Source organism: Ctenocephalides felis, unplaced genomic scaffold, assembly GCF_003426905.1.
Source record: "Ctenocephalides felis isolate EL2017-DRISC unplaced genomic scaffold, ASM342690v1 CF-g0.4_SCAFFOLD_01886, whole genome shotgun sequence".
Taxonomy (NCBI): Eukaryota; Metazoa; Arthropoda; class Insecta; order Siphonaptera; family Pulicidae; genus Ctenocephalides; species Ctenocephalides felis.
The window spans coordinates 98,739,872-98,766,404 of NW_020538040.1; the positions used below are offsets into that span (position 1 = coordinate 98,739,872).

Here is a 26,533-nt window from a genome sequence, read left to right on the forward strand (position 1 = left end):
GTCAAATAAAACTGTGCCGTTTCACAAGCAAGTCCGCACGAATCGTCGATCACAATACGAATGGTACGTTGGCGCGCTTTGAGGATTCGAACGATGTCGCTTCCGGCAATACAGTGGAAGACGGTAGTGGGGTACACGGTTGCGAACGGTACGTGCGCGATCCGAACGATCAGACCTATTCGACGTCGGAAAACTTGTAATAATAAACATGGAAAAATGATTTTTCATACTAACACTTACTGACTGCTATAAATTTTTCTTTGACATAATATTAACCCTTTCCCTCGTGAATTTCGAGATTTATATGAATATTGCCACCAGAGCGGCGGCATCCGAGTGGAAAGGGTTAATACATATAACTTATCAATAACAAATGAACTAATACCCAAACTTATTGGGGGCGTCCATTAATCACGTGAGCGAGTTTTGAAGGATTTTTGGACCCCCCCTCCCCCTTGGTGATACATGGTCATATTTAAAATTACCACCCCCCCCAGCAAACATCGCGTGTATTTTTAGTTATGTGAAAAAACTGTAAAATTTTTGAATAAAGTAATTATTTTTGAAAATGTTTGATTTAAAAAAAAAACAGTTAAAAAATAAATACACGTGACATCTTACTATACCCCTCCCTCCCCTACGTGAGATTTCGTGATTTTTTGTCAAACCCCCCCTCCCCCTAAAAACCTCACGTGATTAATGGACGCCCCCTATAAATGCATTAGAGTAATGCATGGCATCGTGCCGTAAGGCAAATTGCAGAAACTTTCCGTACCAAAAATTAAAAATTTTAAAAAAGATTTAATTTTTTTTTTAACTTTGAAAAAATGAGATTTTTGAAATTTTTACCAAAAAATGACTTTTTTGAAAAATTTTATTTTTTTTTATATCTCAATTTTTTTTAATTTTGAATTTTTTTTTTGAAACAATTGCGCTGCGCTATTTTAGAGATCAATTATAGAAGCGCGTGAGCGCCGCGTCGCAGTCTAACATAAATAAACATTCGTACGGAACCCATAGAAATGTAAACAAAATTTGTACTTATTACAACAATGTCTATAAAATATCTGATAATGTGCATAAATGTGATCATTCTTTTCCGCCAAATAAATATTATTTTTACTCTTTTTATTGGATTTCCGAAACCGTTGGACCTGCCTTCCCAAAATTTAATCAGTCTTCATTTCGCCAGTACAAATGTGATGTTTATTGAATCCTTCAAATCAGACGCTCCATTACCTCAAAATCTAAATTACCATTTTTAGCACTATTTTTGTCCACGATTTCGGGCGCACAGATCAACCAATTTGAATGAATTAAAAAAACATCCGATTCCTATTGATAAGGAGATGTGCTGATTAGTTCTTGGCAAAGGCAGGTTCATATGGAGCAAAAAGTGCTAAAAATAACAGTTTTTAAAAGAACGGTTCAACCAATTTGAATGATCCAAAAAATGTTCGATTCATAATGATGGGTAGAAGTGGTAATTAGATTTTGACAAAGACAGGTTCAGCCGTTTTGGAGATACAGAGCTAATTGTGCAAAAATGGGGTTTTGAGAGAACTAAACATCCGATTTGAATGATTTGAAAAACTTTCTGCTTATGTTGACAAAACGATTGCTTTTGAAGAAAAAAAATTTTTTATTATTTTCTTTTTTTAATTTTTAAAAAAAATTTTTTTTTTAATATAAAAATATAATTCGAATTTTAATTCTAAAGTTCTAAACATCACTTATATAATCTATTGAAACATATATCATTGAAGTGATGTTTAGAACTTTAGAATTAAAATTCGAATTATATTTTTATATTAAAAAAAAAAATTTTTTTGAAAATTAAAAAAAGAAAATAATAAAAATTTTTTTTTTCAAAAGCAATTTGCCTTAAGGCACGATGCCATACACCACTAGTTCATTTTTATACTATAAAGATATTTTTTTTATGACGTTTTATATTCAATGATTTTTCAACATATTTTTTTATATATTTCTATTAATATTGTTATCAATATATTGTTCTTCAGGATTACACAAGTAATTTACAAAATCCAAATATTTAATGTGATATATTAACAGTTAAGAAGTTATGGTCATATGTTTGGCCTTTGAAATAGTATTAGCAAGTCTTAGGCACTTACAACATTTTTTAGTTTTATACCATTTACTTCATATTAACTTTGTATATATTTTTATCAACATTCAATTACAATTTTCAAGTATATCACTTTTCGTATATCATAATTTTTTAGGACGAAATACATAATCATAAACAACATAATATTATATATATATATATATATATATATATATATATATATATATATATATATGTGTGTGTGTGTGTATGTATTATAATTTATATTCAAAGGTATATTATGTTTATTAAAACAAAAGATAATAGATTAAAAATTATATTACCTAAATAATAATAGTAAAGCATCAAATACTATTTTCAAATATGTTGTCACAGTTTTTCCGACGTAGAATTTAATTGACTTTTTCCACCCAACTTTATACTTAAGGCATAATCAATATATGATTCGTTATAATAAGACTCGTGTGTGGAAAACTTCAACTCATTCTAATAATAAGCAGTAGATTTGATACGATTGATTACTTGGTTGATACTATTTCAAGAAAAAATAATAGTGCGTTCAAATCCGAATGTGTTAACTGATTTATACGAAAAAAATATGCCTAGACAGCACGCTAGTACCAAAACTGCTTTGAAAATATGTACGGGTGATGAGAGTTTGAATTTATCAATTTCAGCTGTTTATGGCCGCTCGAGTTTTTATCAACCCAACTTTTATTAATGAGTTAACAGAAAACACTTTTTGGGAGTTGATACGAGTCACCATTTTTTAACGCTTAGTATATTGGTTTATTAACTTCCCGAAGGAGAAGTTTATGTTTTCATCCAAAAATTCGATTTGCTAGTTTTCTCGACGTTCAAGCCACTCTGAATCGAATGAGATAGAATTTAAAAAAAGTTTGTGTGTAAAAAGCAATTCAATGTATCTCGATGAGGACTAGCGTTTCTCAGTTTCGTACGACGATCGGCCGAGCCGTTTCTTTGTAAGTCGCAGGAAATTGAAAAATTTTTCGTCCACGTTTTTCAAAAACCGTTCGAAAGATATTGGTTGGGAATCGACCTGATTAGTTTTTGGTAAAGATCGGCCGGGCCGACTTTGGAAAAAAAGTTTAGACGATTTTTATGATTTTTTAAGATCATACTAAAATATTACGGCCCTACGACAAAAACGCCTGAACAGATTTCAGAAATTTATAAGCCATTTGATGTACCTCAATGAGGACTATCATTTGTCAGTTTTGTGCGACGATCTGCCGAGACGTTTCTTTGTAATTTGAAAAAAGTGTTAAACTTTTCGTCCACATTTAAGCTCATACTACCGAATCGATTTTAAAAAATCAAAAACTGTTCGAAATATATTAGTTGGAAATGGATACTGATTAGTTTAGGTGAAAATCTACCGAGCCGTTTTCTTGTTTTTTGGCGATATATATCATGGTCTTATAGAACTTACTGAAATATTACGGCCTTACGATAAGTAGTTTGATTTTAAAAATTCATCAAAGTTTGAGAGAATGAGTAGCCTTTTTTGACGATTTACTTGGTATAACGATAGAGTACTTGGTCTTAATGAACATACAAAACAATTAAAGTCCTACGGAAACTGGTTCAGTTATAAAATATATCGATTTTTGAAAATTTGCTTTTAGAAAATACTCCGAGTTAACGTGTTGGTTCTTTATCAATTATGTGATACAAATCCACTCGGAATACTTTCAATCATTCATAAATAATTTTTATTTTGGCCCACATGGCGTGGGCCATCGGTGACCCGTACAAGGCTGTTCTACCAGGCGACTCAGGTCACCGGTGATCCGCCTTTCAAACGCGACGCCTCACAGCAACACATACCAAAATCGACCCCGGTGTGAGCTGATAATAATAGTATTTTAACTCATTGATTTAATTCAACATTTAGACTTTTAACCCTTATTACTAACCCGCAATGGCTTTAAAATATTAAGTAAATAAAAATATTTATATGTACAAACATAACTAAAGTAACATTTATATATACATGTTATTTTATTTACATTTATCAAAAGTCGTATTTAGTATATACTGATAATTTGCAATTTATTGCAATAAAAATTTACTTCATTTTAAATACATAATTCTTGAGGCGGACTTATTATAATTTCCATTAACATCAACCGAAACTTGATGCACCCACTAATATTATTATAGGAATGCTATATTAAATGCATATATATTACATAATCATATAGAAATTCTATAATTGACGTTTACAGTTCGCACACAAAACTTACCTAAAAATTTCTTGGGCACATTGTAATAATAATTATTAAACTATATAAATTATTGCAAAAGTTTTTACACATACAAATTAATATGCCATAACAAAATAGTTTTAAAGTCAGACATATCAAAAACCAAAACTATTTACAATGATACTATTTATTTAAACATCTTGACACATGTACATAACAATAGTTTACACCTTTAGCACATTTATAGTTCTCAAATATATCAACATAAATATTTTCATCAATTTTATAATACTAATTTCGTATTTCATTTTATCTAACATTTCTATTAAACAACAAAACACTAACTATTGTTTCAGATAATTTAAAGACTACCCAAATTTTGCTTTTCTATGTTTAATTTTTATATTCTTTGGATTCCATATCAATATGAAGTCAATTTACTAACACACCGCGTTCGCAAAATTTAATCTGATTTTGATTAATGAAAATTATCAAGCTACATCAACACTATCAAAGTAGAATCTATGGCTTTTATGACTTAGTTGTGATTTTTCTAAACACTCAATAGTATAAAGATAAACTGCTCACAGCAACAAATAAAACTACTGTGGCCGTAGAGACTTATTTTCCCAAAAAATAATTAAGCTTTATATTTTTCTTACTAAAATATTGTTTAATGAATAATTATCATTATTTGTCTTGTCCCATTTTATTTTATCCATCTTGGAAGGCAATACATTGAGTATCATAGCAACATACCATAGATTCATCACTTATAATTAGTCAACAATAATAAACTTTCCAAACTATTGTTATTTTATATTTATTTTGATACATATATTTTATTTTTCACAATTTTTTAAACTACTTGAGTGATTGCGATTAGTATAGATATTCTTAATAGTTTTGTATTTGAACATTACATATATTAAATTCTTTGTCAATAACTTATTAAATATTTTTACTGTATAATATCATTTTCAGTTGGTCTTGTGAAATAGATTCTTTAATTCAAACTTGCAATTATTAAATTTTATCACAATTGTATCTATATTTAAACAAATTTTCACTTTTTCGTTTCATAACAACTATAATTTGAAAGTGATTTTTTTTTTCTTTTTACTGTGAATGCAAACGATACTTACATAAAAAAACAAACTTGTGAAATAAAATGGAATGATTAACTGAAAAACTAATTTGCCTTTGTTACCCTAAAATATTAAGCAAACAAATATAACTGCCAGTAGATTGATTCATAACAATTTAGTGCTACAATAATATAACCATGTCCATTTATCAAAAATCACAGAGATTGAACTATGATTATCTTCTTTTTTAATTGTAGTAATATTTTTTTAACATTAAACATTTTATTAAATTCAATATTTCAAACATAATAGACATAACACGAGAGTTGAGTATGGTAAAAGCATTTAAAAAAAAAATCAAGAATATTGAAGACTAAATTAGAACCTTTGTACATTTATACAACAAATTCAAAGACTTCATGCTAAAATGTAACAAATATGCATATATGTACAAGATGATAAAATTAAATTTAATAATTAAATAAAACATTAAAAAATAGTCAAATTTATACTGATATAAATATTTAAATTTTGAATTCAACCTTACGAGGAATTCTAAATAACATTTGGACAGATAACACAAACAACATCAGCCATTCTAAAAGCATTCTTCAACCTACACTAATCCTATAGAGACTCCATAAGCCTAAGTTATCGAACATTTTCACTCCAGGAAAAATTTGAGTTATTCGATACAAAATAAACACATTCAAATAGAAATCTTACATGTTTTCTCTTTTTATCTACTGCAAATTATCAGATACACTAAAAATTTGTCATCATGCAGCAACTATCATATGCAAGATTCCCATTCAATAATTAAAAAAATTACTATTTATATTTATCTAATGCTCCTACATTCCACATTCAAAGTAACTCTGAATTTAGCAGATACCTTAATTAACCATTACATATAAGAAAAATAGTTATTTGTTGGTAACTATATTATATGCAATTTTTTGAATAATTGTACTGAGGTGCATTAGATTTATTTTTATTCTTAATATCTAGGCACTGCTAGCGTGCAAAGTAAATATTGAATTGATTTGATAATTTTAAATAATTGCTTTGGTAAAGAGCAAATATTATATCATACATAACTGAAGTTTTTTTGCTTATAGAGACTCTGTCAAAATTCGTTATCTAACCGTGAGTTGTATTAATCTTGCTTTTTATCCAGCCAATATTTCTGAACCATACTATAAGCTAAACCTAATGTAAGACAAGATACAACAGTGCCTTGAGCAGCCACTCGAAGCTGCATAAGAAATATGCTAGTGCTCATTTGGCCTTTAGTTCTGTATTTGTAAGCACCAACAGCACATATCCCAATTAATCCAAAAAGACCTGAAACAAGCAATTACAAAATCAATGAATAATAAATGAAAATTTGAAAAATTCAGACAATAGAAACAATTCTAGATTATATATCAATTCCAACAACAATAATCTAGAAAAAGTCAGAATATTTCATAAAATGAATATTTTAATTGGAAAATGTGAGTATTGGTTTCTTCACAAAGTGAATACACATAAATTAACATCATAATAATATGTTAAGTAATAATAAATATAATAGAACCATAGAAGAACATACTATAACCTTAATTGTATAACAATTAAGGTTAACAATTAAAAAAACAAAAATTAAATTAAAAAAATATATTGAAAAATAAATAGGGACATTAAATATCATTGATTTAGAACATATGCATACAAGTAAGGTGACCATACTTCTCGGTTTGGCCGAGACATTCCCGGATTTGCACCTTATTATGTCCCGAGTTTTCTAAAATCTATATTTGTCCCAGATTTAGATCTTTTGTCCCGCATCATCCCGGATTTTCAAAAAGTATAAGTTTAATTTGTATTTTGGCAATTAATAATAAAATTGCAACAATCCATCAAATAATTAAAAATGATTTAAGCATCGATAAAATTGTCTAATGCAAAAATTCTGAAGACAAGTTAAAATAGCCTCTCACATCAATAATTTCAAATTTTATGAAAATTAGTAAAAACTACTTTTAAACAAAATGACTACCTGGCACAAGTGCTAATTTTTTCAAGGTAATTTTATGAGAAAAAATTGACAGAATTTAATAGAAGGTTTAAAAGTAAAAAAAAAGAACATAATAGATCCAAAAATATAAGATAATATTGCATATAATTGAACAATTGAGTTCTTACTAAAACTCAAAAAATTGATATATTTAACAACAACTAATTTTTATTGTATCCTTAAATGGTATTTGTTATTTTAAATTATATTAAAGTTATTTAGCATGAAACCAACAGACCCGTTGTTTAATTGCAAAATTCAATTGCCGTTTCAAGTTTGATTTAAAAAAATATTGTCACCTTGAAACAAGGCACATGAAATGATTACTTTGCTTCAAAAATTCATTATAAAATTTAATAAAGCTAACTCGATTACTCGAAAACAATTATATCAATGTTCTATGATACATCTGGTAACAAATACTTTGGAAAACATATTTATATAATACTAATATTAAGGGGCACACCTAGTGCGACAACCTAAAGAAAGGTCATTCATGGGAATTTTTTTAAAAAAAAACTAGCGAATCCATTTACTTAAAATTTTAAGGGTATAATATTTATACATGTTTTAAGAATACATAGTAAATTCATTGAAATAAAATATTGAATATTTTTGAAATCAAACGCAATCTCCGGCGAGGCCAAAAAAAAGGTGCTCCACTGCTGGGATAATTGCAGCCTTCTCCGTTGATACAACATAAAAAAAAAATTCTTGTTAAACTAAAACATATTGTCTGTACGATGACCCTCGGGTGAACAAAAAAATGAAAAATTGACAAAATGGCGGCATGTTGGAAAAAAAAGTTAAATTTTGGTCATAAAATTCGATTTTTTAACAGAGCAAAAAACTGAAGGGTCATGGTATGAAGAACTACATAGAAGAGATGCAGAAAAAATTCGTTAGCGATCGAATTATTTGTCTCCGAGTAATCACTGCAGCAAATTAAAAAAATGCTATCTTGAGAAAAACGCGTTTAAAGATAAAATGATCATTATACTGTATACTCTATACATATATATATACTCTTTTAAATGTCTGTAACTCAAAAACTATTTAAGATATCGATTTAAAATTTTAGTATGTTATTTTTAAAGGTATAACCTATCGAAATATGAAAAAATTCAAAATTCGATTTATTGAAAATTTCACACTAGGTGCGCCCCTTAGAAAGCACTATGCTTATAAGGTTATTCTGACAAAGTAAAAATAACCTATTTTTAAAAGTGATTAAAATATAATTTTTGTACGAACCTGCTACCATGAATGGAGACTCCTTTGCTTTACGTGACAATTTACTGCCATCAGGTTCCTCATACACAAGTTGGTTGCTTGTCATCCTAAATTATACAAGAATTCATGTATTACATCATTCATACATAATATAGTATAATGTTAATATCTTCAAACAAAAATCAATATAATAAAAAGTCAATATATTCTTTTAAAAAAAGTTATACATTATAAAATGATATCAAATTGAAATTAATTTTATTCTGAAATACTTTAATATATCTATTAAGGTTCAATGTCAAAATCTGAAGCATGCGGTTAAAAAATTATCAATGTAATTTAAATTGATTCTAATAGCATACTCACTTGTTAAATATTCCTTTCCCCTGAGCACCAAATAACACTTGAATTGACTATTTAAGTTTCAAATAATATTAATAATAATATTCTTTAAATAATATCTGTTCCACGCGAATTGTGCAGTTTTTGACATAAGCGAGGAACGGGAGCAAAGAGTGCTGATTTCGCGAATTTTGGATGCGTGCCATTCGCCGCATGACATTGAATATCTGCCGTCATCTTCATTAACGTTCGTCTCTCAAGGTCACTAAATGGAAAACTTTGGAAATTACTCGCATCACACATGCCGTGATTATCTCACGATTTAAACACTTTGCGACACGAGCTAATAAATAAATTCAATCACATATATCTTATGCAATACATTAATAATAATATATTAATTTTGCCCTATTGGTAAATGGCAAAATATTTCACCCATATTTATACTCTTCTTTTTATTATGATTTCATCTTTTTAAAGTTAACATAAATTAAAAAACTTATTATTATATTAGAGATATATTTTTCCTTATCTATTTAATACTTTATAAAATAAAATTTGTGCAAAAAAGTCGAGAGTTAAACCGCCCTCTAAAAGAAATAGACAAAATAAGTATAAATAAGTCGCAATTTTAATAATTTTAATTGTTTCCGCAATCCATAGAGGCGCCACTAATTGTAGCACATGCCATAGTTACGTACTCGTACGTAATCTTACTTAATGTAATTACTCTTAAATTCAATTCTAGATAAGATTTATATAAATACTAGGGTGGCGACGAATACCGAATATTCGGCATGCTCCGGATATCGAATACCGAATATTCGGCAACTATTCAGCAGGTTTTTAGCTCCTAAACTCGTTGGTATTCATGTAATTACTATTTACAGTTGTTAAATTACTAACGCTCTAGATATTTATTCACATTTCATGCATAGACTTGCAACCACTATTCGGTTACTCTTTATTATTCAGTACATTTGGTACAAATTATACTATTCGGCCGAATACCGAATACTTGGATCATACTTGAATACTATAAGTGAAGGGAAATAAATCATACGTATATTTAAATTTTTTCAAACGGATTTTTTACATACGTATATGTAAATGTATTTTCAATTATTTCTTTATTAAACTTTTAATATTTTTTTATAAATTTAATATTATTTCTTATATATTAGGAATGCTAATCATAATAAAATAAATAAAAAATGATCAAAAATATTGTTTGTATATTTTGCGATGAAGAACCGATAACAGCTTTTTCATTTGGAAATGCTTAGATTGACTTTATTGTATTGATGATACAATTCATGTGTATAACCATTGAATGATTGCCGAATATACCGAATACCGAATAGTAACCGAATATTCTGTGTAAGCCTAATAAATACGTAATATAGAAAAAATAAATCTGATTAATTCGAATAAATGTAAGAAGAACAAAATATACGCGTACAAAGTATATTTTTAACTAAATCACAGCAATGTTTTCACAACATATAATAAAAGAAATATTAAACGTAAGTACGTGCATTATAAAAAGAGATATCAATATTTTAGGAAGAGTGATGCATTTGGGCACATAGACTCTCTGTTGAGTGCGAGAAACATTAAAACGGGATAAAGCTCATTTGTTCTTTATTTACCTCCCATGACCACCACATACATTTTTTAAATTTTGTATCACACTTTTGGAACGACCGACGTTACTCTAAAAGTTATTTATCAAGATTAATTGTATTCAATAGTCAGTGGATATTACAGCCTTTTTCTTAACTTAGTATCAATATAAAGCACTAACACATTTCTAAAACAAAATAATACAACTAAAGGTAAAACTACAAAATTTAAATTGTTTAAGGAAAGTAATTCGAAAGCCAACTAACCAGCTCCATAGACCATTCAAGTATTTATAATAGAATTTAGTGTAAATGCTACAATTGATTTTAGTAAACTGAAAAAAGCAGAATTTTTAGGTTTTTACACAGTTTATGCCGTTGTCTTAAAATTCGAACATTGTACTACTCCACACACATTTATTAGAACACCGATGAAAACCCCAATATCTTAACTTTCCATCTGAAAGATTACCTTGAAGTGCTTGAAGATTACCTTGAAGATTGTATTTCTCTACATTTTATTAGAAGAACACTGATGAAATTACTTCGTGCAATATTTTTTATTTATAACTTCGCATCTGAATAAAGTGCTTGAATATCACCCTATATTGTCTTACTTCTTACTAGCTTCATTAGTGAATTACTTGTTCAGCCCTATAGCCTATCACATTTTATTTTGTAAATGAAAAAATAAAATAAAATAAAAAACTGTAATTTATATTTACACATATATTATTAAAACTATTCTAAAATTTAAATGTACAGTTTAAAATTTTATTTGAACACAATCACAATCAATGTAATACCACCATAATATAATTTGTAGTAAATATCGGTTGCTACAAGAAAAATCACAAGTCCATATATGCGCATATAATATATATAATTACTAGTTAAACATTTATTAGTCAATATATTAAGTAGTATATTTCATAGGAAATACCATGTTTAAAAGAAATTTGCTCAATTATTTTGAGGTTCCATATTTTCATTTGGTTTATTTGATGATTCTGGAACATTTAAATCATTGCTTCGAGAATTTTCGTCACTATTTGTTTTTCCTTGATTGTTCTTTGAAGGTTCATCCTCTGGCAATTGTTCATTCCTATATGGTGCATCAATTGTTTCATAATTATCCAAATTGTCACATGCAGAGTATTGTATAACACTATTACTACCATGGCAGTGCATTAAGTGACAATCGCATTGCCTTGAAAACATTAAATTCAGATCCATAATATTGTACTGATTATGTGAATTTGAATTTGCTACCCATAAGGGCAACCACTTATTTAATAAAACCCAATTATTTGAAGAATTTGAGATATCATTCACATAATCATTGTTAAAAAGCAAATCACTGTTCTGATTATTTGCAACATATTGAGATTCCTTTTCAGATTTTCGTTTCGGTTTTTTTAATAAAGTTAATGTTTTAATTTTTGGTATTGTACCAGTTGTGCTTTTTCGACTAGCACTGGCTTGAGAACTTCCACTTGGTGGTGATATGTCTCGGTTGGTAACTACATCATCACAGTTTTTATTTTTCTTTGACAGATTTTGAGAAGTTTGTGGTTGTATATTTGCATACAATCGCTCACCTGATGCTTCATGAGTATGTTTAGATCCCGTACTACTATTCGCTGAACTGTAATGATCAATATTGCCACATGAAGAACTTAAGTGGCGTTCTATTCTTCCAAACCCATGACCAATTATATCCAACCTACCATAAACTGTCGTACGAGGACACAACTTGCGTAAAGGGTCATAAAGGTTCTCATACTTTTCATCCAGATTAAGTATTTTTGTATTTGCATATTCCACTTCATCCGTTTTTTTCTTAATTGCAGGATGTTGTGCATGAAAAGGTAATGTGTTATTTGAAGGATAATTTTGGGCCATTCTATCATTCAACAGCATATGTTTGTAAGAGCGGGGCACATCATAATTACTATTACTAGGTCCAGGGTAGTTATATTTATCAGTCATGTTATTGGTGCTAGTGGTATTATTATATTGACCTTCAGCGGTCGTGTTGCTATTTTGCAGGTTGACATCAATGCTCTCATAAATATTTTCATAATGCACGCCACTTGATTTCTCCATACATGTAGTGTATCCAGTTGCACCTTCCGGATGACTACTTTCTCCCATATTGGCATACCTCAAATTAGAAAAATATGTATATATTTTATTTGTGTAGTAATTACTCACATGAAGATATTTAGGATTATTTTGATGTTTGAAATTTTAACTATACGTTAATAGTGATTGTTATATATGTTGAGTTTTGCGTTTTTTACTTTTTGTACATTTACTAAATATTATTCATTTTTATAACAATGGGACCAAAGAAAAGGGCTATGTCTTTTGAATTCAAGCATGAATTTAATAAAAATATAAAGCATAACATGTAGTGTGTTTAAACAAAAGGAGTTGATACAATAATTTATAAGCTGCTTTCTGAGCTCTTCACACAATATATTAGTTAGTTACTTACTTAGCAACCTGCAGTCCAGCAACACTGGCTATATCTCACATGGGCTTATCTATTATTGCAACGCCAGCGTAACTGCGTCCAATACCCATGGATGATGAGAGCATTGTCCATGAATCATTCTTTGGATTATAAACCTAGAATAAGAAACAGGCAATAAATTTCAAGCAATAATCTAAGATAAAAAATTCACGCTTGTTTATGCCAATTAAAGCATTTCAAACCTCAACAGACGACAGATTAGATGTTCCATCATCACCCCCAACAACATACAACAAGCCACCTAAAGCAACAACTCCAGCATTCCTGCGGCATAACGCCATATCAGCGACTGGTCTCCATGTATCTGATAAATAATCATATGCTTCTACACTTTTTCTCACACAAGGTCCATCATGTCCCCCCACGGCATACAGAATATTGTTCAATATGCCTACACCTAAAAATGCATGAACAATTCCATATTACATAAACGTTTTTGTTTATTTTGGCCTTATAAGCAAGTACATTAGCCATGCATCCAAATTAAACTATACAACAAAGAATTATTATCATAATCTTCCATACCTGCACCACTTCTTCTAGCAGACATTTCAAGAACTTGTGACCATGAATTTGTTTGAGGGTTATAGCACTCAACAGAGCTCAAGCATTGTCGAGAAGCCCCATCATATCCACCCACCTAATTTTATTATAAATAAATAAATAAATATATATATATATATATATATATATATATATTATTATTATCTTAAATCTCATTTCACTATTTATAGAACCTTATATAATTAATCATTAATTGAAATAAATAATGCATTACTTAAATATTACTGCAACATTTCATAAGACTTTTATATAAATATCAATATACCAAGCACAATTGTTTTAAAAATATGTCTAAAATTCAAGAATAAAATAAAATCAATAAAAACAAAAGTACTAAGAAGTATTTAAACATTCTCACAGCATATAATAAGCCATTGACAACACCAACTCCAACAGAACTTCTTCTTGAGGACATCGGGGCAATAAATTTCCATTTATTCAATGTTGGGTCAAACATTTCGGCAGAGCTCAAGCCAGTAGAGCCATCAAAACCACCAACCTGAAATAATTTTTGTAACCATGAAATGAGAATTATAATTAGAATTAAGGGATTAGTAACATAATAAATTGGTATAAATAATTAAAATACCTACCGCATAAATGCAGTTATTCAGAACAGCAACTCCTAAAGTAGATCTCCTAGCTTCCATACTAGGACAAGTTGCCCATTGATCTGTTGCAGCATCATAAACATCAACTGTTCTTACCCTAAGAGATCCATTGAACCCACCCACAGCATAAACTCGATCATCAAGCACTGCTAAGCCAGCTCTAAATATATTAAACATAAAAGGGTTGAAGTTTTATAGTAGATGTAACATAAATCTTATATCTTAATTTTTAATACATACCTGCACCTCCTAGTGGGCATCTCAGCAACTTGATACCAGCACTCTTCTCGTAAATCATAACATTCCACATTTCGAATTGCTTTTGGTGCCTGCCCTCCTACAACCAGTAAAACCTTGAAAATAAAGTGGAATGAAATTATGAAATAGAAATTATATCTTAAAAGTATTTTTATTATAAACAACTCAATAGTTGTTTTTCCAACATGTCAATATAGTATGCAATGTCCTTTTACGGCTGACAATTGTAAATTCCCTAAATTTACTAAATGTCCTTAACTGGACAGTTGTAAATAAAATAGAGAATAAAAAAAAAGTATTGTTATTAACCAGCCGATTTAATAATTGAAAATAATGCAGCATTTGCATTTATTCACCATACCTTTGGTAAACGAAGTGGCTGTCTAGGAATAGTTCTAGGGGTGTTAAATGTGGAAGTTCTCTGTTCACCTTTTAACAAATGATATTTTAAGGCTTCAATTAGCAAATCTTTGCATCGCAAATCTCCTTTTAGAAGTGGTTCATTTTCAACATGTTGTACTAAATAGTCTTGTGATAATAATGGTAAGCGTACACATTCCATTAGTTCTGCCAGCCAGTCTGTTCTTTGATCAGGATTGTATTGTATCCAGGCTACAACTGATTCAAAAACCTGCAAATATCATGAAACTAAAATGAATACCCAGCCTGTATTGAATTAAACTTATTTTATTTAATAGATTTGCTACAAATAGTATATGCCAAATTTTTTTTTTTTTAATTTAATTAGCAATATATATTTCCATATCTCAGTCAGACAGGGGTGTCTGGTATAAGAGATCATGGATTGGTAATTAAAAAACAATAGTGAATTAAATATGCTAATGTAATATAAGTGTATATTTTCTTGAAACATATTATTAATCTTAATATTAGCTTTTTGCAAAACATTACATAAATAACAAGAATTTACTTACTGTTTCTTCTGATTGAACTTGTAATCTATCACTCCTTATTAACTTAGCCAGTTGATCATGTTGTAGATTGTAAAATTCATCACATTTCACAATTTCACTAAATTAAAAAAAAATATTACCAGGTATAATAAGATAAGTAAAATATATACAAGAAATTGAATTAGAAAAAAAATTGCAATGCATAAACAGAACATTTGATTCTAGATTATAATGGTTACAATAATAATGATTATTCATCACTTACACAAAATGTTGTTCAATATAAGAGTTAGCATATGTCACGAGTTCAATACATCCATGCATATCAGCAAAATCCCGGATTCCAAGACAATTGCTTGGATCCAGTTGAGTTTGCAAATAGTCACAACATGCATCACGTACATCAGTTAGTTGAAGCAAATTTGCCGCTGTTAGCAAAACCTATAAATAATTTAAAAAAAACTATTAAAACACAATAAAAATGTTTATAAACTATAAAAAGTAATGTTAATTGTAAATGTAAAAAAATGGAAACAAAATATATTTCTGATATATTTTATTAACACACAGTTGAGAAATATTATATTTTTATACCTGTACATTATCTTCAGTCACGTCAACCACTGTGGTATAAACATACTCGATTAATAATTCTAATGCTACATGATCCACGCCTTGAAGTGTGACTCGTCCTTGATGACTTTCCTCAAAGCCACTGAACATGGCATAAAAGTAAGGACTGCAAGATGCCAATACAATTTTATGTGCGGGTATTTCCACACCGTCAGCAACCAATACAACATCGCAAAGCAAATTTTGTCTAAATGAATAGAAAAGGTTAATCATATAATATTTAAAGCAAGTCTTTATGATGATTTTACCTCCTCATGCTATTCATGCAATCAAATGCCCTGTTTGTATGAGAGTATTTTTTTCTATATGAGCCAGCAACTTTTTCCTTGTCACTAGGCCTTGAAATTTGCTTCTGCGAGCTTTCATCCAAAGAATTTTGACTTGCATAGCGTAGCATCAAGCAGCTAAAAGATAATACAATGTGATGATGCAATGTGAGAAAAATTATATTTTTATACCTGTACCTGTAAAGTTTCATAATTCAGAAATAAAATTATAATATATTATAAATTATTGAATATAAATATATATAATAAAAAAACAGAATTAATTCCTTGCGTTCTATTACACAACTTTTACAAAAATAATTAAATTTTGACATAGATAATTAATAAAATAATTAAAATAATATGATGAACAAAATTTGAATAAATATTAAGCTTTTAGATTAAATGAACCTTAGTTCAATTAACATGTCTCATTTCGGACAGCAAACGTCAATCAATATAGTTTAAATAAACTTAACGCATTTGAAATCAAAAATAGATAAAATAACGCGCAAAAACCAACGACAAGAAAAACAACAACGTAAGTAATGTTGAAACATTTGAATGATATGTCAAAATACAAAACTGCACAATTTATTTGAAAATCAAACAATATTCACCTTCCCCTGTCAACTGCAGCATCCCCCGAACCAGGATTCGCCGCCTGGTCCCTGTCCATTCTCATAAAACTAAATTTTTTCGTTTGTAAAATAACAATGTTTCGCAGTTAAAAGTGCTAGATAAATCACATATGTGAAATATCGTTATTGATTCACACTTGAACAAACATTAAAATACAAGTTGAAATATTTGTTTACAAATAAAACTTGTGGAAAATCACAATTGTATTTCAAATAAAAGGTTTATTAAAAAATATTAACAATGAATGGACAGACATTTGTTGTATGATTTGACAAAAAGCTTGATACTCTGCGAGAGTGAGAGCACAGTAGCACAACAAGACACAAGAACTAGATATGACACTCGATCTTGATAAGAGATTCTTAGCTTTCAAATATCCATTTGAATTTGAGCGGGACAGGACATAGGACAGATAACTAGTTGGTATTGGTATTTAGCCTTGAGACAAGTTACATGAACTTACCGATATGTGTAAATAATCGACTTAATCAATAAAATATAATTAATTTATAAGTGATTAAAAGTATTCTGAGTGGATTTATTACACATAATTGAACACGATTGATCACGTTAACCGAGTACATATTTTCAAATTTTCCAAAATCAACAATTTTTATAATTGAACCAGTTTTTGAAAAGCTTTAATGGTTTAGTATGTTTATTAAAACCAAGTATGTACTCTATACCAAGTAATTTTAACAAACGTCAAAAAACTACTCATTTTCTCAAACTTCGATGAATTTTTAAGATTAAACTACTTGTTGTAAGGTCGTAATATTTCAGTAAATTCTATAAGATCATGATATATATCGCCAAAAAAAGTTCCATAAAAATCGGCTTAAATTTTTTTCAACATTTAATTACAAGTAAGTAAACGGCTCCGTACATTTTCATGTAAAACTAACAGTATCATACCCAACTAATATCTTTCGAACAGTTTTTGATCTTTTAAAATCGATTCGGACGAAAAGTTTAACACTTTTTTCTAAATTACAAAGAAACAGCTTGGCAGATCATCGCACAAAACATCTGACAAACGATAGTCCTCATTGAGATACATCAAATGCCTTTTAAATTTCTAAAATCGGTTCAGGCGTTTTTGAGAAAACGTCGATGGAAGGTCTAATTTTGACAAATGCCAAAAAAAAGATACTAATTTTTGCAAACTTTGAAGATTTTTTAAAATTAAACGACTTGTCGTAGGGCCGTAATATTTTAGTATGATCTATAAGACTATTGTATCTACCGTCAAAAAAAATCATTAAAATCGCCGAAAAGAAATTTTTTAAAGGTGTGTCACCTAACGAACGAACACGAACGAACATAAAAGAACGTACCAGAACGAACGGCAACAGCATAGTGTGGACGCCACGACGATCACGAACGAACATAAACAAACATGGCGAGCAATGTTCAGGTGCGTCCACACCTAACGAACGAACATAAAGGAACGCACCAGAACGAACGCCAACAGCATAGTGTGGACGCCACGACGATCACGAACGAACATAAACAAACATGGCGAGCAATGTTCCGCAACTTGTCGGTACATCAAAGGGAATTGTTCATTCATGTTTGAACTCGTATGTGCAGTGTGGACGTCTCAACGAACGCAGACGAACATTTTTGTTTTAATAATTTTCATAATTTAATAATAATTTTTTAATAATTTAATAATAATTTTAATAATTTAATAATATTTACTTTTAATTATTGTGTACAGTTTGAAAATTTTAATAATATTTACTTTTAATTATTGTGTACAGTTTGAAAATTTTGAATAAATTATGAAATAGTCAAATGACGTAATTTTATCATTCATAAATGAAATAGAAAAGTTTCCTATAATATGGGAGACTAAAGACCCTTTTTATAAAATTATTAGAAAAAAAACGATGCTTGGGAAAGTGTAGGCAAAACGTTTGGGATGTCAGAAGCTGCAGTAAAGAAGAAATTGCAGTCTTTACAAGTAAATATTAAACTTGTTATCATACATAGACATTCAACATATATGTTGAGGACGAGAGTTTGAAAATTGAGTATAGTTAGCTCAAGTCTGGAATGTTCAGCTTGCTCCGAATATGAATGCTGAGGAAAGAAAACGACTCAAAATATAAATATTAAATACAAAAACTGAGTGAAATTAATTGAATAATTTATTTACAGTATATTTACAAAATATACACGAACAAAAATCACACAAAAACCAGTGAAAATGCCGTATGATTAAAGCTTACATCCATATCAATAATAAAACTGACGTTTCACGGAACATCTACGAACAAGGAAAATTCAAGCGCTCACTGCGCTTGTTCAAGTTCGTTTGGAATTTTTCGCGTTCGTTCGTGTTCCTGTTCGTTCTTCTTTGTATTTTCTTGTTCGACATGTTCGTTCGTGTTCGTTCGTTAGGTGTGGCGCACCTTAACACTTTATTACAAGAAAACGCCCCGGCCGATCTTTATCAAAAACTAGTCAGCACGATTCCCAACCAATACCTATCGAACGGGTTTTGAATTTGATTTTTGGAAATCGGTCCAGCCGTTTTCGAGAAAACGTCGATTTACGGCAAAAAATTCTGTTCACATACACACACACACATACTTTTTCCAAATTTGGTCTTATTCGATTCAGAATGGCTTGAACCGTCGAGAAAACATAAAATTAGCAAATCGGATTTTTTGATGAAAACAAACTTCTCCTTCGGGAAGTTAATAAACAAATATTTAAATGTGTTTTATTAACATTCAGTGTATTTTAAGGTTAAAGTTAATAAAATTAAGGTTTTATAAAATTAATTAATTATGTACATTTATAATACAGCAAGTACATTTTAATTTTTAACTTTATTAAATATCTTTCAACTGTTATTTCACAAACTAAATTAAAATGATTTGTAAACTTATGATGTGATGATGATGATATGTAAATAACGATTGTTAATATACTTATTAATACATAATATTTTATCAAACTATACAAAATACATGAATAATGACAATAACTTATCTTGGCAGGTTCTTCTAACACAGCTTTCAAATTTATTTCTAATATTAAATCTTTAGACTAATATTGAAAATATTTTTTTTACACATGATCTTTTATATTAATAAAGATTTATATAAAAATGAATTTTATTTTTTAGATTATGTTATAATATTATTAGAATAATCTAAATATATTATTTACTATAAGATTATTATAATTTCAATATATTTGATCAATAAAAATACCTTTTTTTAACATTTTTTTTAAACATAAATTATTTATATATATCCTCGACTGAAAAAAGTATTAATTTAATTATATGCGTCAACTTATGACATAATAAATTTTAATAAATTATTACACATATACTGCAATTTTTAATGAAATATTTTTTTTATTAAATTATATAAATGTACAAATTTATAAATACATTATATTTAGTATAAGAACAATTTTAACTCGCCCTCTATTAATAGTGGTATACAAAGATTAAATTATAACAAAAATTTAAATTATACATTCCTAACATACTTAAATGAGAAGTTATCACGTGTGCCACTATGCATTTAATTTGTTGAAGCAGGACTAATGGCACAAATCTTTGGCAAGTTATAAATTAACCTGATATTTAAATACTCGATTTAATAATCAGTCTTTATTTATTATAAACACGACACTATTTGTTTAATAATGCCTCTAAATTTCCATTATTCAACTGGTTTGTTTTAAGAGTCCTGTGTCGTTTCCTTGAATTACGTTTGTGTAAAGCGTACAAGACACATCCTAAAGTAAGAAGTACGGTAGCAATTGTTGAAGCGACTATGATCCAGATCATTTTGGCATTGTATTCCAGTTTTCGATGCAAAATCATCTCTTGACAAGTATCATATAGAACGTTTGTTTCGTTTAATTTTATATCTTCAGCACAGTATGTGTAACCTGGTAAAGATTTTATTGCAGATTTATCAGCCATTACTATAAAAAAATATAGGTTAGTATAATATAAAATATAATCTTACCTCTTGGTGGTGCTGTACATAGATCATCTGTACTATGTAGTACATTGGGCACGTGATTATTAAACCATTTTTCCAATAATAAACAGCTACAGTAATCGACGTTTATTTCAGTCATGTCCAAAGATTTTAAGGAACAACTGGGAGCTATATCAACAGGTAATAAGGATAATAGAGGATTTCCTGATATATTAAACTCTGTCAGATCAGGAAGAATTCCTAAATCCGGTAACAACTGCAAGCGGCAATACGCCAAGTTAATGCGCTGAAGTGGAGCTCTGATCGGTTTTTGAAGATCTTTCAGATCTTGCTGAAAAAAGAAATTGATATAAAGAAATTTATTTAAATTATTGAGGAATATTTTTGAAGTAAAACTTTTTTAGGCGCGACTTGGGTGTAAATCTGTACAAATGCAACGGAAGTCCGAAATGTTCGTCATTCGCTCTCGATGAGATCATTTCGATACGGGTCGATTGTGATTATCCGTCGTGTATGTGAATAGAGATCTGTCGTTGTATGCGCACCGGTATCAACGTTGTATGCGTACCGATATCAACAAGTAAATCGGCATCGATAAATAAACATTTTAAAGTTACATCGTAGTACAAATCTTGATTTAATGAAAAATGCCTGAATCAGAAGAATATTTTACCCTGTTCCTTTAAAATAATAAAACAAATTGAACACTTGGGCTGTGTACTAAACATAAAGTTTATTGATTAGAAATTATTTCTATATTATCGTAGTTTCTATAAATCTTTGGAGTTATTAAAATGGTAAATATTTTTTAGGCAAGACAGATATTGCAGCTGTTCAAAGAATGAGATTATATCGCCAGCGAAAAAGTAAAAAAATACAAGCAGTCAATAAATGTACGTTAATTTTAATTACATGAAGTTCTTCAAACACAATTACATAATCAGTGAAGTTTCGAAAACAATATTTGTTTAGGCGTTGTTTAACATAATCCATCGTGTGAACAAATATTAAAAAATTCATTAATCAGCAATTACTTCATTTCTCTAATGAAGGTTCATTTCTAAATGCTAATTACAATGACAAAGCGATCATGTCATATTTGAAGTATTGCTTTATTTACATTATTGTTTCTGAATAATATACATACTTTTAATACAAATATATAATTTGTAATTTATCATTATATTAATGTGTATAATGGTTGACACTAATAAATGTATGCAACACGAGTGTTACCATATTACTAATAAACATTATTCACAATTGTTATATAATGTATTTATTTTTACTTAAATGCCATCTTATACAGTAGCAAATAAGTTTTACTTCAATAGCGTGTGAACCTTACGCGCATTTATTCAGTTCAGAAAAACTTAGTTTCTTGATTTAACTTTTTTTATAGAGAAATATTTAAAATATAACCTTACCACTGCACCACTAATGCCCCGTATTATTAATATTATTTCTTCGTTTACTTAAAGTAATTACATTACAATTAAGTTAAAAAAATAATATAAATACTTACTCTTAATGTTCGCAAGTTGTTATGCTGCAGATAAAGATTTTTCAACGATGGCAATTGAAATATTTGCATAGGAACTGTGAATATGGAATTTATCGACAAATCCAGTGCCTCTAAATTCGGCATCGTGTCGAAGGCACCTGCTTCGATGGTTTGAATCATATTATCACCTAAATATAAGTACTTCATCCTAGAGTATGGAGCGAAAGTGTCGCTCCGTAGTTCTCGTATCCTATTGTACGAGGCGTCCATCACCTGAAAGTGACCATCAATTAATTGGTATTTTAAAAATTGATATTAGACTGTGACAATATAATGATTGACATAATTAATCAAGAAAATAATTGTGCAATTGATCGTCTCGTCAACATGCCGCTTATCAAAATTAGTCTCAAATTGGCTTGAAAATTAAGAAATAATTGGCCTTAATTAAAGGCATGGCCGAGTCAATTAAAAACTACAATATTTTGCGTGAGTCATTTGGCATAATAAATTATCTACACTATTTGCAAATGGTAATTGATAAAATGCTAAGGTATACTTTGCGTTGTAATAAAATACAAAAATAATGTATTTTCAATATTGTAATTTTATAGATATATCTTTACGTTTCAAGATCTTCTAACGACTAGTGGGGCGCTTGGCATCGTGCCTTAAGGAAAATTGCTGGAACTTCTCGTACCGTAAGAAACAAAAATAATCAATATTTGTTTTGATTAAGATTAAGATTTTCAAATAGATTATTTATTATAAATACATACTGTGAATTTATAAGTGCTTTATTTGATTTTTTTGATAATTTAGAAATTTTCTGAAAATTTTGAATTTTTTTTCGAAATTTAAAATTTTTTGAACTTAAAAAAACGTTTTTTTAAATATTTTGAAAATTTGGAAATTTTTGAAAATATTCGATTTTTTTTCAATTTTTGAAAATAATGAAAAATTTCGAAATTTTGAATTTTTTGAAACATTGTTTTTTTTTTGAAAATTCTCAAAATTACTAAATTTTCTGTAAATGTATTTTTTGCACACCATCTACTCAAGCAATATGATTTTTGAATTAATCTAATCGGATAATCAGTTTTCTCAAAAACTGTTTAACCGTTTTTACACCCTTTGCGCTCCATACCTTCGAAACGGCAAAATTGCTTTTTGCAAAAAGGCCTCACCATCGAGTACGAACCAAATGATTTTTTAATCATACAAAAATTAACACAAAATGTGTACACAATATTAAAATTTTTATAAAATGTATGATAATTTGAAGTACATATGTGTCCAATAAACATTTTTGACCGCCAAATGACATTTTTTTAACTTATTTTTATTGAGAGTCCATAACCACTGGACCTGCCGTTCCAAAAAAAATACCAGTTGTTCACTTCGTCAATACAAATAAAATGTTTTTTGAATAATTAAAATCGGACGCTCCGTTCTCTTGAAAACGGAGTTACTGTTTTTGGCACTTTTTGCCCCGTATCTTTGGAACGACTAGATTTGTCTTCGCCAAAAACTACAAATTAACTGAACTAAAAATCTTGGTATGGAACCCAAAAAAGTTTACACAAAATATGTGCACATTATTAAAATCTCTGGTATGGAACCCAAAAAAGTTTACACAAATATGTGCACATTATTAAAATCTCTATAAAATATCTGATAATTTGATGTACATATGCCCAATAAATATTTTTGACCGCCAAATGTGCAAATTTTAACTTATTTTTATTGAGAATCCATAACCGCTAGACCTGCCTTCCCAAAATTTTGATCAGTTCTTTATCTTGTCAATACAAGTAAAATGTTTTTTTAATTAAATCGGACGCTCCGTTCTCTTACAAACTGAGTTACCGTTTTTGGCACTTTTTGCCCCGTATCTTTGGAACGGCTAAACCCGCCTTCGCCAGAAACTAATCAGCACGTCTCATTATCAATACAAATCGAATATTTTTTTAATTATTCAAATCGGTTGATCGGTGTTCCCGAAATCGTCGACGAAAATTTGTATCCGCACACACACACACACATATATCCATTTTTTCTGATTGTGAGGTATGCCAAAATATTCAGAAACCTTTGAAACGTAAAGATAAATATAAATTTTATTTTTCGATTTTTTGCGATTACTATAACTTACACAACGAGAAGTTAAAAAGTCTTAAAAATCAAATTATTTTGAAGTTTTCAAAAAATTGTGAAGGTTTTAAAAAATTCAAATCAAGGAACGACAAGTCCCAGCAATTTGCCTTAAGGCATGGCACGATGCCATGCACCACTAGTCCGATAATCTCTCAAGTTTGGGAAACCGCAAATGATGCGATGCATCCGTTGTCCCCAATATGAGATGAAGGAAGATGAAGCGGCGGCGGTCAGTTCGTAACAATCGGCCAGTTGAGTCTCGACCCGCTCAATTGGCTTAAATCAACATGACCTATACATATAGACATGGAACCACTCTAGTTCTTGGCCGTCGAGTTCTCCATATGCACGTGAATGCACCTACATGTACTAAAAAAATAATTAACTAACTGGAATGATTCACGGGGCTGTGTCTATTAGTACATTTGTGGAGATCGAGATAATCTCCAAATTGATTTTGAAAACTGGTCGTGTATGACATTGTTCCTTAAGGCAAATTGCTGAAACTTCCCTGTTATCAATAAATATTTTTGCACTGGTAATATGAATTTAGAATATATTGTTTTATATATATTTTGTTTGATGCCTTCGGCATTAATACAAAAATGGTAAAATCTGTCGCACAGTACATTGCTGGACCGTTGTGCACGATAGCAAACAATATTTTCTCCACAGGAATCTTTCCAGAGAAAATGAAGCTGGCAAGAGTGGTACCATTATACAAATCAGGAAATCGTCAATCAGCAGCAAACTACAGACCCATAGCCATACTGCCAATATTTTCGAAAATTATAGAAATGTTGTTAGCATTAAGAATTACAAGCTTCTTCGATGCTAATAATTATTTTGTAAAAAATCAATTTGGATTCAAAAAGAAAATTAACACAATTGATGCTGTGCTAGACTTTTTGAACTTTATATCAAATTCACTGGAAGATCATAAACACTGTGGTGCACTGTTTTGCGATCTCAGCAAAGCATTCGATTGTGTTCCACATGACATATTTCTCAGGAAACTGGAATATTATGGATTTAGAGGCGTAGCCCTTAAACTTATGAAATCATACCTATGTAACAGGTATCAGTTTGTGGAATGGAACAATAAACGAAGTAAGATAGCAAGATTAAATGCAGGGGTTGCCCAAGGGAGTATTCTTGGACCACTTCTTTTTATCATATTTGTGAATGATCTACCACCGAACATTAGCTGCCACACAACGCAATTTGCAGACGACACGGCATTGGCGGTTGCGGACGAGAACATCGCAAATATGAACGAAAAAATTCAGTATGCCCACAAGCAAGTTGAAAACTGGTTTTCAGCCAACAAAATTGTACTAAACAATAGTAAAACTGTCCATATTAACTTTACTTCCAGTAGGAGACATAAGGAGCTGCATGGAGGGGAAGTTAAATATTTGGGTCTTACTATGGACAGTCTGCTAACTTGGGCGAAGCACATAGATTCAATATGTACTAAGCTCTCAAAATCAATATATGCCATCAGAAGAGTTAGACACATTATAAATGAGGAATGCGCCCGAGAGGCTTACTTTGCCATGTTTCACTCTGTGTTCTCATATGGAATATTGGCATGGGGACACTCGGTGCATACTTCCAAGATAATGGATTTACAGAAGAAGGCTGTAAGGGCAATCGGAGGGGCCTCACCTCGGGAGCACTGCAGACCCTTGTTTACTAAATTTAGAATACTGACTGTTACCAGCCTTTACATCTACCAGCAGGCGATTGCGGTCCATGCAGACAGAACAAAACATGTACTGAG

The 26,533-nt window shown here is 29.7% G+C and overlaps 3 protein-coding genes across 3 annotated transcripts; all 3 read right to left on the reverse strand.

The window, feature by feature from the left end:
- Positions 1-5,916: 5,916 nt before the first annotated feature.
- Positions 5,917-9,408, reverse strand: LOC113376865 (HIG1 domain family member 1A, mitochondrial-like). The gene is made up of 3 exons (XM_026616943.1): positions 9,076-9,408; positions 8,731-8,816; positions 5,917-6,761 (listed from the first exon to the last, which is right to left on the reverse strand). The coding sequence occupies exons 2-3, from the start codon at positions 8,813-8,815 to the stop codon at positions 6,574-6,576; spliced, it is 273 nt and encodes a 90-aa protein (XP_026472728.1). The 5' UTR covers position 8,816; positions 9,076-9,408; the 3' UTR covers positions 5,917-6,573.
- Positions 9,409-12,701: 3,293 nt separating this feature from the next.
- Positions 12,702-17,379, reverse strand: LOC113377729 (ring canal kelch homolog). Its single transcript, XM_026618138.1, has 13 exons — positions 17,085-17,379; positions 16,447-16,602; positions 16,160-16,385; positions 15,831-16,006; positions 15,587-15,683; positions 15,013-15,282; positions 14,634-14,746; positions 14,376-14,553; positions 14,141-14,281; positions 13,744-13,858; positions 13,401-13,615; positions 13,180-13,313; positions 12,702-12,843 (listed from the first exon to the last, which is right to left on the reverse strand). Exons 1-12 carry the CDS (start codon positions 17,147-17,149, stop codon positions 13,215-13,217), a joined length of 1,851 nt encoding a protein of 616 aa, XP_026473923.1. The 5' UTR covers positions 17,150-17,379; the 3' UTR covers positions 12,702-12,843; positions 13,180-13,214.
- Positions 17,380-20,557: 3,178 nt separating this feature from the next.
- LOC113375581 (vasorin-like) lies at positions 20,558-26,269 on the reverse strand. The gene is made up of 4 exons (XM_026615513.1): positions 26,177-26,269; positions 22,612-22,863; positions 21,111-21,417; positions 20,558-21,030 (listed from the first exon to the last, which is right to left on the reverse strand). Exons 1-4 carry the CDS (start codon positions 26,267-26,269, stop codon positions 20,768-20,770), a joined length of 915 nt encoding a protein of 304 aa, XP_026471298.1. The 3' UTR covers positions 20,558-20,767.
- Between the last annotated feature and the right edge of the window lie 264 nt (positions 26,270-26,533).

Coding starts and splice junctions, on each gene's coding strand:
- LOC113375581 (XM_026615513.1), bottom strand. CDS start 26,269: ATGTGTCTAACTCTTCTGATGGCATATATTGATTTTGAGAGCTTAGTA. Junction 21,418..22,611: donor ACAACTTGCGAACATTAAGA/GTAAGTATTTAT, acceptor TTCTTTTTTCAG/CAAGATCTGAAAGATCTTCA. Junction 21,031..21,110: donor ATGTACAGCACCACCAAGAG/GTAAGATTATAT, acceptor AATCTTTACCAG/GTTACACATACTGTGCTGAA.
- LOC113376865 (XM_026616943.1), bottom strand. CDS start 8,815: ATGACAAGCAACCAACTTGTGTATGAGGAACCTGATGGCAGTAAATTG. Junction 6,762..8,730: donor GTCTCCATTCATGGTAGCAG/GTTCGTACAAAA, acceptor TGCTTGTTTCAG/GTCTTTTTGGATTAATTGGG.
- LOC113377729 (XM_026618138.1), bottom strand. CDS start 17,149: ATGAGAATGGACAGGGACCAGGCGGCGAATCCTGGTTCGGGGGATGCT. Junction 16,007..16,159: donor TGACTGAAGATAATGTACAG/GTATAAAAATAT, acceptor AATTATTTATAG/GTTTTGCTAACAGCGGCAAA. Junction 13,859..14,140: donor TCAATGGCTTATTATATGCT/GTGAGAATGTTT, acceptor TAATAAAATTAG/GTGGGTGGATATGATGGGGC.